A 13,618-nucleotide genomic window follows, 5' to 3' on the forward strand; every position below is an offset into this window, starting at 1 on the left:
ACTTTGATTCCCACAGGTTGATCATCGGACCCGCAGTTGAGCTCCAGTCAGCGCAGCCAGGTGCAGGACTGATACAAGAAGCTTCAGACAAAAGATGAATGCAGAAACTCAGATATCATAAAAACAAATGATTAAATGAGGATGTGAATAAATATATATTTTTTTCTGAACATTATTTCAGTTTTGGTTTTGTTTGTTGAACCTTTGAAGATCCCCAGAGGTTCCTTAAAGGTTGCATTAATTGGTGCAATCTGTAAAGGCTAAAACTTTCAGGGAACATGAAGGGAACTTTCCCCCAAAATTAAAGTTGGCCCTGTATGTAATACTGAAGAGTAGTACCTGTTCTAAAAATGTAAGCTTTAGAATATAAATACTGCAGTCACTGAGGCGTGTTGGCATTCACAGTTCCTTATATCACTTCCAAAACTACAGTCCCTCCACAGAAAGTCGCCTACATCTCAATCTTACAAATATAACATCACACTTACGATATTTAATATAGTTACACCAGCCCTCGTTATTTTTTCTACCAGGCATCTCTAAAAGAGGAGCACCACAAATAAGACACTGAATAAACTCACTTCACTGTTGGTTTAGAGTTCACTCTGCATGTTGACTTTGGTTCTCCACAATACGACATTAACGTGGCCCATCTTCTCTGACACCGACCCCCCCTCCTCTATATACTTCTTTTTTTATGAATGTCATCATTGCTACGTTATGCACTGCAGTAGAGGCTCTTCTGCAGGTTTAGTGTGTGTGTGTGTGTGTGTGTGTGTGTGGTGATGATGGTGGTGATGATGATGATGATGATGATGATGATGATGAAGCGTGTGACGCCACGACCAAGAGCAGAGGAGCGGAGCAGACGGGATCCAGGCTGAGGAGGCAGCAGCAGTAGCAGCAGCAGCAGCAGCAGCATCACCACCCCCCCTCCACCTCCACCTCCACCTCCACCACCAGCAGCACCGCCACAAAGGCTCTGTCCGCTCCTCCTCTCCTGGGTTTGAGATGCTCCGGCTCGGCGGCAGGATGTGCGGCTTCTCGGCCCTGCTCTCGGTGCTCCTCGCCGGACTCGCCGCGGCGTCCTCGGACCTCTTTGACAACCAACTGGGCGACATCAATTACTGCAAGAGACAGTGTCAGCTGAGCATCAAAAACAAAAGCCCTGCCAAAGTAAGTTATCCCTGCGTCCGGAGCGGAGGCTGTCTCTGCAGAAAGCGCATTTTTCAGCAGCTGACAGCTGCATCCTGCTGTCCGACGTGCCAGCTTCTGCAGTGAGACACGGTGAACAGAGAAAGGTCTCCTCACTGTAAAGAAACCAGCAGTAAAAAAAAATATATATAAACGCCTTTCCGATCCGTGACGGGCTCCACGCCGGCTCCGATTTTTCGCTGCATCCTCCTGGATGTTATAGCGCAGCGTTAGGCCGAGGGACGGTGGCAGCTCATTATTTCTCCTCTCTGCACCTCAAAGATTCGTCCGAGAAGTAAACTGCATTCAAGCTTATCCTCAAATGTGCAATGTGAAAGAAACTGCGCCACTATTTTATCACCATTTGTTCGCAATTAGAATGCACCAGGCCAGGCTTTGTTGGTGCAGACTGTCCAACAAAGACCCTTCATTGCAGTTTGCACACACCAGGCCAGGGCGGTAGAAGGGGAAGCAGTGGATTTCTCTTAGTTTCTGTGCCTTAGAGCTTTGACTAGGCTATATATATTTATTTATTTCCCACTGTCGGATGCTTCCCTCCTCCCTCTCCGCTGCCTTCAGGTGTGGTTCAGCCATCCCGCAGATCTGATCAGATCACCGCCACCTGGCTCCTCTGATGACTGTGACGGAAAAAGCAGGCTTTCTTGTGCATATTACTAATGATATTGGTCGGCAGCTGCAGAGATGTCGAATAAGCAGGAGGCATCCAAACTCCAAGTGGCCTCCAAGTGTCCTGGTTTTGGCTGAAACACCCCCCCTGCTGACTCTGAACAAACGGGGGGATGCAGAGAGGATGGTAATGGCAGGCACACGGCTCAGATAAAAACGTCCATGCTTGCCGTCAGGGAATGTCTTTGTCTGCCTTGTTCTCTGAGAGGTCACCAGGGGGCGCCGTTTCTTTATTCAGCAAAGAGATTTAAGGCATGAAGACAGAAGGAAGTGCAGCACCATCCCTTTCCCCCATAAACACTGGCTTCCCTCAGCAGTGGTTGAAAGCCCGCCAGTTGTTTCTGACAGGCTTTAATCCAGCAGCCGCCCCGTGTCATTAAGAGATGCCATCACCCATCTTTGTAATATAACAAGGTTATCTTGAGTTCATCCAAGAGTGCAGGAGGCAGCTCTAATTTCGTACCTTTACCTCACTCTTCTCTCTCTGCCTGGCCTGTAGGACTCCATAATGAACGCCTGTCACCGTGGCTGTCGCCTCTACTCCATCTGCCAGTTTGTCAATGGCAACGCCGGCTTCAACACCAGCAGGGAGGAGTGTCAGGGAGGTGAGTCTTTGTTTGTGTGGCTTTGGTCGTGTTGACCTGGGGTACACGTTGAAACTGAAATCTTGGGCTCGGGGTTAAACTCTGTCAAAACAAATGATGGAGCTGAACGTTGATATAAATAAAATTCACATGAAGTCAATGCCATGAATTTGAACATCGCTGTACTTCTACTTCAACTTCTCACTACCGTCATTGTTACTTGTAAGGTGTTTTTTTTTTTTTTATCCCAAAACATTCAAGCGACTTTTACAGGCCGGTGTTGAAAATCAAAGAGACAACAGGTTATCAAAGCAAAACCAAATAAGCTACATCACATTCCCAGAGGCTTCCATCTGTCTAACATCACAGTGTTGGACACAACAGGTGTGCTTCGTTTGTCTGTTTCCTGAAAACTGGCAGACTGCAGATATTTTATGGATATTTGAGGTTCTGGGTCTGTTTGCCCTGCTTGAGATGCTGAAATCAGTGATTTGATTTGCCGGCCAGACAGCAGATGACCTGTCGCCCCCCGTTTCAAATGTGTCAGCAGGAATCGTCTCACTACATCTCACTTGCATCTCCCTTCTCTTCCCAGATATCACATCACATACCTTTTTATTTCTTTCTTCTGCACCACTTGACTGACTGTTGTGCCCCTCTGTGCTTCTTCTTTCTTCTTTCCTTTGCCCACTTGCATTCTTAATTTCCTCTTCCTCTCTCCACCTTTTTGACCATTACTTGTCTTCTTTCATCTCTCCAGCCTGCCAGGAGGCATACATTAAGCTGCTGGAGCAGGAGGCCTGCAGCACCGGCTGTTCCAGCCAACCCTCTGAGCCCGAAATCAAGAGAAGGAGGGTAAAGAATGCCGACCTGCAACCTGTGACACACACACACAGGAACGTTAGCTAAAAAAGCAAACAGGACCAAAAGTGCCTCAAATACTTTTATCACCACTGAGAATGCAGGCGTGCACAAATATCAAAGGACGTACCAGGCATGCAACAAGTTCCCTGATACAATGGTGTCTTACTCTGTTGTTCTGCAGCTGAAGGCCATGACACTCCGCCCGAAGCCCCCCTCTGTGATGGAGGCCGTGTCCAGCTGGTGCAACGAAATAGTCAGCTCTGCTCAGAGCTTCATCTCCTCCACCTGGACTTTTTATCTGCAGGCCGACGATGGCAAGGTTGTGGTTTTCCAGGTAAGCCCAAACCAAGTGTGTGTCCTGGACAGGCATGCTTTGCCTCTCTTTTTTATTCAGCAAAAATTAATAAATATCTATTTATTCAAGGTTTAAAGTTTGAAGATGAATGGTTCATGACGTTTTTAATCAAAACTCATTTCCTAAAGTTTTTATGAACCTGACAGATGATACGTATTTGTAAGAATACAAGACTAAAGCTCCAAAGGAGCGGCAGATTCTGCTGGTTATACAAACGTTTGTCTGCAAAACGTGCACACAAGAGCTCACTGATATTCCCTATCCTCTTACAGTTATGAACGCCTCCTTAATCATGTTTTTATTTGGAGGTTAAAAGCAAGCTCATCAGTAGATTATATAGATTATTGGGTCCACTAGCCTTCGCTGCCTATTATGACTGGGAAATATGTCATATGGTGCTTTACAGCTTGGGTTGCTGCCAAAAACACACAACAACATTGGTGCATCTGTGAGGGTTGAGCAAACAAGGGCACTCAGCAGGGCAGGGAAAAGGTGGTTGACTTCAGAAGACTAACTTTTTTTTTTTTTTTTTTAGCACTGCAATTGTTTAAAAATGTCTTTTTAAATTATGTCACTGCCCTTCAGCACCATACATATTTGATAACCAGAACTCGCCTCAGGATAGAACCGCACTGCAAGACTTAAGAGGCGACTGTGCTTAGAAATACGTTTTCTGGCTGTGACAAATAAATATTCCAAGGTTATTTCCAAGATTTAAAAGGTGTGATGAATTCAAGTTGAAGGGCTGTGTGACGAAGAGGCTGCCTGCTCAGGTCAGTGCAGTAACCACCTATGTGTTAAAGTTATAATAAGATTTGGTCTCTCTAACTATCACACTACTCAACCATATCCTCTAAATTTCATAAGCTGGTTGGAAACCTGCATCTCTGTCTTGGTTCTCCTCTTGGGATAATGCGACTTTGATGGCAATTTCAGCTGCATAATTAAAGGCCTGAATGGGAAAATGATAGTATTTATGCATCTGAAGCCATACAGACGGACCTCTTTATAACAGAATAAGCTGAAAATCACTATTAGGTATGAGATAGCTGTGGGCAGGCTGGACTGTGTGGCTCCATCTCATATGAAGAGATGCAGCAGCCACAGAACATGAAATTGCCAACATTTCTTTTGGACTTGGTGATGGGTGTTTGCTCTTTATGGCGGTGACGTGCAGCCTGAAGCGGCGAGGGGAAGTCAGGCTCCATGGGGCTGTGAGAAGACTATCAGGCCTGTGTTTAGTGGGCAGCTGGCAAACCTCCACCGACCTGAGAGTGTTGAAACAACAGAAAAAGTCTAGCAAATTTCAGGGACAGCACAAGGGGGGGGGGGGGGGGGGGGGGCATTGCAGGCCATTGCTGCCTGCAATACAAATTATGATTGTATCCATAATGGACAGGGTTGTCCGCTGTATATACATCCGGCTGTGTGCTTGTGCGGATTTGTGTAACCTCAAGCACTGAAAGCAGCTTAGTTGTGTAAATCCTCAAGCATCATAAAAACCAACCAGGAAGCTAAGATTGCTGTGAGTCAGTTTTAGATCAAGGCTTTTTCCCCATGGAAGGGAAATATAAACAAAGCTAGTAATTATGAAGAAATACTGTTAAAAAACAGTCTTTTACCTCTCACCACCTCCTCGTAATTTTTACAAATGGATGGAGCGATGGAGTCTGGGACAAAAGGGAGTCAAGCAAAGATTTCCTCCAACTGAAGTGTGGTTTGTTAGTGAGCCGGCCTGCAGTACAAATTGAACTCTGTACGGTTTAATACAAAGACAGAAGTCACAACTTCATCTGTTCTTGACAACTGCATTACTCATTCTGCAAATCTGAATGAATTTTAATAAAACTAAATGCCCTAAACGGGACACAGAGAACTGGCGATGCAACAGTCTGTGTATTTTCTCAACTTCTCTCAATAACATTACATCCAGTCCCAAGTAATGTGACCGCACGACTTCAGCCTGAACATTCAGTACATGTGAAGCACGTGTATGAAAGTTTATATATGTCTATACAAAATAGTTTCATTTTGTTTTATGTTTGGTTGTAACAACTGGCTGTGCTCCACATTTTTCTTACTATCATCAAATCTCGTGGAAAAAAATGTCAGAGTTTGCCTGACTTTCCTGCTATGTGGCCACAATTTCCATTATTTAAGGCTCAGCAATTTGCTAAAACAGCTGCTGAAACAGCTGAGCCCTGCAGTTTACAGTAAACTTTATTCAAATATATATTGCCTGCTTGTATTTTTAGCAGATTACTCATTATGGCAGGAAGATGTGGGGGGTAAGTGACTGGTGACTGAGTCGAAGTGAACTTTGTGTTCGTCTTAATGAAGAGATGAGTCACCAACTGCAGCTCAATGACGACAATGGAGCGCAAAGGAAAGAAATATAAAAGGTTTTGGACATATAAATATGTTTTTTATGTTATGTTTTTTAGTAGTTGGTGATAACAAGACAAATATCAAAATTTATTTCTTATGACTGAACTGCAAAATCCTCATTATATTCATATTCTACACTTAATGAAAACATAAATATAAATTTAAAAAAATGCCTTCGTGTAATTCAGCCTCAATGGCCAGATGGGGGCGCTTTAATTATAGATGTTGGAGTTGTTTAATATGTTTATTCAAATTCACTTTGTTCCATCCATATTCCTCAGGGACAAAAATATTTAATTTGTATAAATGTTTTTATTCTTAGTTTTTTTTTTATTTGAAATTTGAGTTGCATCAAACTAAATGCAGAGATATATAAGATCCACTATTAAAGGCTCAAGTTTGAAAAAACAAATCTATAAAAGGCACTCTCTACTGCTCCTAAAGTCTTAAAGTCAACTTCCTAAGAGTGTCTGCCGTCTCTGGGTGGCTGAGATGTTTGTGAATTCTCAAATGCCTCTTACTTTCTTTCTCCTCTCTCTATGTTTAAGCCACAGCAACTTTTTGCACTCCTTCTCATAATGCATGACAGATGCAGATCAGACTCCGCTTGTTCTGATGCTTAGATCTCTTTAGTCTGCGGCCAATGAGAATCACCCCGCTCACATTTCCCCTAGCCTCCCCCCAAACTGCACGCTGGTGCTGCATCTGGTTTCAATGCACTTTGTCAGAAAGCATGCCTCGCGAGGGGTAATAAACTGGGTCGTGAAATAACTTTTTCAACAACAAAGGTCTGAAGTGTTTCAGGATATAAAACTAAAATCGAACCAGCCGTGTCACATCTGCACCATCAAATACAGCATTTTTCAGTTTTGTCACTGTCTCTTTGTTTTCAACAGTGACAGCACAGATACATGACTGTTATTCTGCATAAGTGACTGAAATCAATTAAGTGGCAAACAGTTCAATCACTTCCTAAATAAATTGATGAATGAAACGGAATTTTGCCGGTTCAGCATTATAACGAAAGAAGCAACAACGGTTTTATTGATCAGGTTCAGTGTTGGAATTAATGAATAATGGGAGGTGAACACTACTGCAGTGGGATATACTGTACTGTTCTACATAGCTGTGTGTGTTGTTGCTGAGGCCAGCAATAGTATTGTTACAACCGGCTACAGCTGCTCTTATAGTGGGGGAGGGTCTGCAGTGAGGGACCAAAATCCCCTTTTAATGAGTTCTCCAGGGGAACCAGAAACACAGCGTACATCATGCTTTTTATTTGGGTGTGTGTGTGTGTGTGTGTGTGTGTGTAGCAGTAGCTTTGAAAATGATTTTACAGAGATGCTGCCCCACTATAAGAGGTTTTACAAAACTGATTTAGGTGGGTGGAAAAGATGCTATGAAAGACACCCAGTCACATTGAATAGGCTTAAAAAAAGCACGGAAATCCTTATTTTACAGCACATTGAGAGGATACCATGGTTATCATTGTGCTGGTGTTCACAATATGAATGTGAGGACATGTATTTTCACACTCAGTTGACTTTGTATATTCCCTTTTTAATGCAGTTTGGCCACCTCACTATGATCTGTCAAACTACAGACAGCTGACTACAGACTATAGACATTGGCAAAGTGTTGATGGGCATCTGGGGTGATGTCACATACCGGTAGCTTAAGATAATTGGATCTGGTGCCAATTTAGTGATGATAACTTGGGTAAACTAATTGAGAGCATTAAGCTAATACCTACAGACATGATGTATCATTTTCACATGAGCTTGATCAAATATTTCTCCTAAGTGTTGAAGAGGTATCATTTGCCTTTTACTGACTCGATCAGTCCGTGGAGGTCCGGTCTCTGGAGGGGTCTGCCTCTGGGAGGGATCCGGTCTGTAGAAGGGTCCCGTCTCTGGGAGGGATCGGGTCTGTAGAAGGGTCCGGTCTCTGGAGGGGATCCGGTCTGTAGAAGGGTCCGGTCTGTCGAAGGGTCTGGTCTCTGGAGGGGATCCGGTCTGTAGAAGGGTCTGGTCTGTAGAAGGGTCCGGTCTCTGTAGAAGGGTCCGGTCTGTCGAAGGGTCTGGTCTCTGGAGGGGATCCGGTCTGTAGAAGGGTCTGGTCTCTGTAGAAGGGTCCGGTCTCTGTAGAAGGGTCCGGTCTGTAGAAGGGTCCGGTCTCTGGAGGGGTCTGCCTCTGTGTTGACAGTAAACAAAATAGACAGTAAACTGTTATCAAACTGATACTTCACTAAGAATTCACCCTCTTTTCTCTTTGCCTAAACTGTTCAGATGACTCTGTAGCCCCTGTACCTTTTATGATAGTACTTCTTGTCATAGATGAAGGATGATGGCAGAGATGGAGGCGATAATTAGTGAGTTGGAGTTGCGGCTCCTCACCTTAGCTAGCCCATCTTATGCTAATGTAGCTAGGCTAGCTAAGCTAGCCGTCGCCCTGCAGCGGGTGCGGGCAGTTGAGAGAGTTTCCTCCCGCCCCCAGCAGCTCCCGGGCAGCCGGTGGCTGGGTGACCGTCCGGGACAGGAGGCGTGAGGCAGCCCGGTTCACCACCGACAGGTCGTCCCCACTCCACGACACACCGGCTGAATAACCGACAACCCATCTCAGTGGGGGATCACTTCCCCGGTCCACGCATGCGCATCACAGGTAAATTCGTTCACGAACGGATCTTTCTGCCGCATTTTCTCAGAGCAGGAATGAGTGATTCGTTCACGACTCATAAAATAGAGTCTTCGGGTCCTGAGTCTCTAAACACACCCACAATCAGGTATCAAAAACAGTTCATGTCTCCATAGCTGTTTCCCCAGTTTGGCAGCTCGGGTGCGAATATTTTTATGGTTTACACTCTAATTTACACACCTAATACAGAAACTGAAGGTTCGATTCGGGATAGATATGGGTCATTTCATTCACTCATTAAACCCTCACAGACACTGACAGACTTTTCAACCATAGCCAATGTATTAAAGGAATGAGGTGGGAATTTGGCTTCTTGGGTAATGAATTTTTCTGCTTCATTGATGAGAGCTGAGAAAACTCTCTCTCTTTTCTCTGTGTCAATGTGAAACTAGCTAGTAGCTGGTTGGTTTCGTTTAGTTTAGGATAAACTAAGGTAACAAAATCCACCTGCTGCTTCATCAACCAAAGCTACAGTTTGTTGACTTGATGCTTACATTTCTCCCAGATGTTTTCCCCATACTCTCCAGTCGTTAATTCTATACTGACTGCCTCTAATTCAGGCTAGATTGTTAATGTACAGATACCATTGTCTCATCTAAATATCAGCTATTAAACTAAATAACAGATTCCTCAAAATGTTAAACTTTCCCTGTAATATTTAAATCTTCAGGTCTTTCCTCACGTTTGTACTGTTTGAGTCATCTCCTGCAGGGTTTCTCTCTTTTCCTTTTAGTTTCCCAGCCACGCAAGAGCTCCTTTGTGGTGCGACCTTACAGTGTTAAACAGACTCTTTTCCTGTCAGTTCTTCTGGTGAATCACTGGGGTGTAATTGTTGCCATGCTGTTGTTGTTGTTTTTTTCCTCTTCAGAGCCAGCCAGAGATGGAGTACTCTCTGCCTGAGCTGCAGGCCCCTCGATCCAATGTGGCGGACAAACCCTGGCCTCAAGTCCACTCTCACACCCAGAGACCTCATGGTGAGAGCTTAACATGCACAGTGCACAAACGCACATTTATCAGGGGCGATGATATACATAGTGCATGTGAAGAAGCAACACGTGTCTGCTGCTTCAATAATCTCTCAATTACCTCTTCAAACTGATGTGTAACCAACTTAAATATCCTCCCTTTCAACATGTTGTGTTCCAGGTGTGAGGGGACACGGAGAGAAGGGATCATCCAAAGCAGGAGGCAAAGGGAAGCACCCTGCCCAGCACACAGACGACCCCACAGCTGAGCACGACTTCCTCGGCTGCATGTCGCGGTGAGTGGGAGCCCGAGTTACCCTGCTGAGAATGAAAGAATTGAAGGAAACTGCAGGCTTCATAGTCAGATTTACCTAATCTCTCTGCAGGTTAATGCCAGTATAGAAATGAATGTGTGGAGGCTTGTGATAGCTTATCCATCATTTCAAATATCCTGTCTCCAGGTATTACTGTCAGAATTACAATATTATCACGTCATCTGGCAAGGCACCCATTTCAAAATAATCTGCACTGTCATTTGCCTCACCTTTTAATATTCAGTTACTGAGAAAAGCAAAATTAGACCTTGTATTTATAAAGATAGAAGTTAAGTTTTGCAGTCCACAGGCTGAGGTTAAGATAATATATGGTCTAAACTGAGGAAAAATAGAACAAATCATCTAAAAAAACACATTACGTGGTTGGTATTGCAAAACACTGCTCGGATTGTTCACATTTAGTAAATCTACCCTGAATTGCATCATAAAATCACAGTGAAGATAGATAAGAGCGTGGTTTTAATGCATTTATTTTCCCCGTCTTTTACTTGATGATGTGATAATTTGCTTTCTCTATACATCCTGGCCTCCTTATCCTCTTTCACCAAACTTACTTTCTCTTCTGTTCCACAGACGTTCAGGCCTTCCGCGGTGGATTTTAGCGGCCTGCCTCTTCCTGTCCATCATGGTTATGTTGTGGCTTAGTTGTGCCAGTCTTGTCACTGCACCGGAGCAGCACATCAAGACGCAGGTACACTCACACAAAGATCAGCTCCACTCTAATGAATACAAATGAAACCAGTGACTTAAGCTCAAGTATCAATTGCAAATTCGAGGGATCTACCTAATCCTGTTTATTGACTCGGTGTGTGCTGCAGTGTTACTGGCACTTCAGTAACACACTGTTCGCTTTTCAGTGTTTTGGGATATTGCCATGTCTTGCACACTCACAGACCTCTCCAAAACTAAACAATGCCTTTATTTATATTTTGCTTGTGTCGACTGCTGATGATAATGATAAACGTCTGATTCGTATCATTATGTCTCCCCCACCACAGTTTGTGGGCTGCGTTGCAGTATTCTTTTGTTATTCAGTTAATCAAATGTTGTCATTCATCTCAAGGTGTTTACCATCTCTAATTTTAGTGACATGCATGCTCAGACTATGGTTATGCAGTTTAAGTTCATTATGGTTGCCTTGTTTAAATCTTATACATCCAACCTGGAACAAAACAAAACAGTTTCACGGATAACAAGGACAAGAGGGAGTTTACAACTCTCACTCCAACTCCAGGCTGTCTGTTACCACCAATCTGAAGTATTAGTGTAACAGTTGTGAGCTTCTTCATAAAGTTGCTGTAAGAACCACGAATGGCCATTTTTTGGTGACTTACTACCATCATGCAACTGACGTCGAAGGTGAGGATAGGGTGTAAAGTATGAAAGGTTTTTCTCACAGATATCTCTGGTTCTGCCTTTGTGTCTCTCCAGCTGAGCATCAACGGAGACAAAGAGTTTCTGGACAATGCCCACAAAGTCAACCCGTACCACCTGAGTCCTGTGATCGCTGTTGCTGTGAAACAATCAGAGGAGAGCCAGGAGGCAGGGCCGCTGCCAGTGAAAGTTGACCTCAACAAAACGTGTGTTTAGAAAGGACCAACGAGAGAGCTGCTGTCTTGTTTCCCACAGGGGAACCATGTCTGAAAAATCTGTGGCTTGTCAGCAGAATTTTTAAAAACAAATTTTTAAGCGCATGGCACCCTCGTCTTTTGAAATGATCTCACTGAAACATTTAGCTTGTGTTGATCAGGTTTTTCAGTTAGACACGCCAGTCCTTTCATTTCCTTGTACAGTCCAAGTATGTCCATCCTCAAATTATCCTCAGTGATCAGCTCGCTCATTGTTTATTGATAGGATAGCACTCTTCTCTCAGAGCAACGCTGGAGACGAGCAGAGCAGATGGATTATGGCTGAAAACTCACATACCATTTTTCATGTCGAGTGTGGACAAGAGAAGAGAGATTCTTAGATTCATTTTAGGTTTAATGTTCCTCATTCTCACAGGGAGTTTGGATAAATTAATGGCTGCCTAAAAGCAAAGAATAGGGGTCCAAAAAAAATGTGAGGACAGGACAGTGAATTACACATGAACACTTTTGTAAGTGCTGCGGAAAAGAGATAGTGTTGATCAGTTGATGGCCAGTTTTCATAATCAGCATCATGAGCTGTTTAATAATGTTGCCTTTGAAAAATAACCTAAATATTCAAAATTGTGTTTTCAACCTGACACAGGGGAAAGCAAGTCTCTGGTGAGCAACCCATTCTTGCTGATTCAGACACACAAAGGCATATTTAGCTTGAAATAGAAAACTGCATCTTTGCCATATAATTCCTCTGTGTGTGTGTGTGTATGTGTGTGTGTGTGTGTGTGTGTGTGTGTGTGTGTGGATTGGGCCGTGTCTGGAGTGTATGTGCAGCACACATTCATTTTGATTAACACCTTCAGAGGTGGACCTTGATTCAAACAGGATGCCTTTTCTGATACTGGGCAGATGTGACACCTCTATTTATTTTCTTCTTTATTTATTCAGAATCATCGACACCAGTCTTCTGATAAATAGTGTTATTGAAGTGCCATGTACAGTTAATTCATCATACAAATCTAATTTCTCTGTATGTAAAATATATTGTGTAACAGACTGGGAAGAGACACACAGAGAAGGTTTTACACCTATTACTGTAATATTATTATTACTATTATTATTATTATCATATTATTGCCCTTATATCACTTAAAGAGTTCCTAGCTGTTATATGTGCCATGTGCTTTCTAATAGCTGACTATTTTGTATGTCCTATGAGCACATACTGAAGGATAACCTCTGTAACAATGTGTAATGCAAAGCTTTTAAAATAGACCTTTGTTTATGAACAGAATTGCACAGTCTTAGAGAAGATTTTCTGTTTTCCTCTCAGTGCTTTGATGTCCTGTATCGCTCTCTTTTAATCCAGGCTTTGTAGACAATAAACCGTGCATGCAAGTGACGCTTCGATAGTTTATCTTAACCGCCCGCCGTGCCACTATGGCACCACTCTACTATAGACTTGTGACTTTTTGTGTTCATATTTACTGTAATCATTTAATAGAATGTGTAATTATGAATGACAATATCCTCATGATTTACAGGAAGGACTCTCAGTGAAAAAGCCATTCAATCAATATCTGTGCTGGTTCAAACTGAAAGTATATCACATGGAATATCAAATGAATTTCAAAATGCATTGTTTCCTTTTTACTGGTCAGTTTACTTTGAAATGGTACGTATGACATGATGAATAAAGTGTTTTCATTGTACAGAAATAAGAAATAAGTATTCTGCTTTTTTTTGTTGTTTTCTCTCTCTCTCTCTCTCTATATATATATATATATACATCGGATTACATACAGAAAATAAAGATTATAATACGCAAATGACAATAAAGTGTTATGATAGTGAATAAACATTACTGAAAAAAACCTTACCTAATCCTGGGGAGGATTTGTCACATGGCCACAAGTATGTGGACATCTGAAATTTTCCTCCACTTGTGATTGAAGAACATTTTAATTTT

At 42.9% G+C, this 13,618-nt stretch overlaps 1 protein-coding gene across 1 annotated transcript; it reads left to right on the plus strand.

The window, feature by feature from the left end:
- Positions 1–961: 961 nt before the first annotated feature.
- Positions 962–13,351, plus strand: tmem59l (transmembrane protein 59-like). Its single transcript, XM_029500672.1, has 8 exons — positions 962–1,176; positions 2,381–2,486; positions 3,226–3,320; positions 3,511–3,663; positions 9,635–9,740; positions 9,913–10,027; positions 10,640–10,757; positions 11,498–13,351. The coding sequence occupies exons 1-8, from the start codon at positions 1,012–1,014 to the stop codon at positions 11,654–11,656; spliced, it is 1,017 nt and encodes a 338-aa protein (XP_029356532.1). The 5' UTR covers positions 962–1,011; the 3' UTR covers positions 11,657–13,351.
- Positions 13,352–13,618: the final 267 nt, after the last annotated feature.

The sequence above is a fragment of the Echeneis naucrates genome, chromosome 4 (genome assembly GCF_900963305.1).
Source record: "Echeneis naucrates chromosome 4, fEcheNa1.1, whole genome shotgun sequence".
In the NCBI taxonomy this organism is placed as follows: domain Eukaryota; kingdom Metazoa; phylum Chordata; class Actinopteri; order Carangiformes; family Echeneidae; genus Echeneis; species Echeneis naucrates.

What these genes read in the sequence shown, in the direction of transcription:
- tmem59l (XM_029500672.1), top strand. Translation starts at nt 1,012, where the DNA reads ATGCTCCGGCTCGGCGGCAGGATGTGCGGCTTCTCGGCCCTGCTCTCG. An exon ending in CAGGGAGGAGTGTCAGGGAG is followed by an intron (nt 2,487 to 3,225) that starts GTGAGTCTTTGT and finishes TCATCTCTCCAG; the next exon opens with CCTGCCAGGAGGCATACATT. An exon ending in AGCAGCACATCAAGACGCAG is followed by an intron (nt 10,758 to 11,497) that starts GTACACTCACAC and finishes GTGTCTCTCCAG; the next exon opens with CTGAGCATCAACGGAGACAA.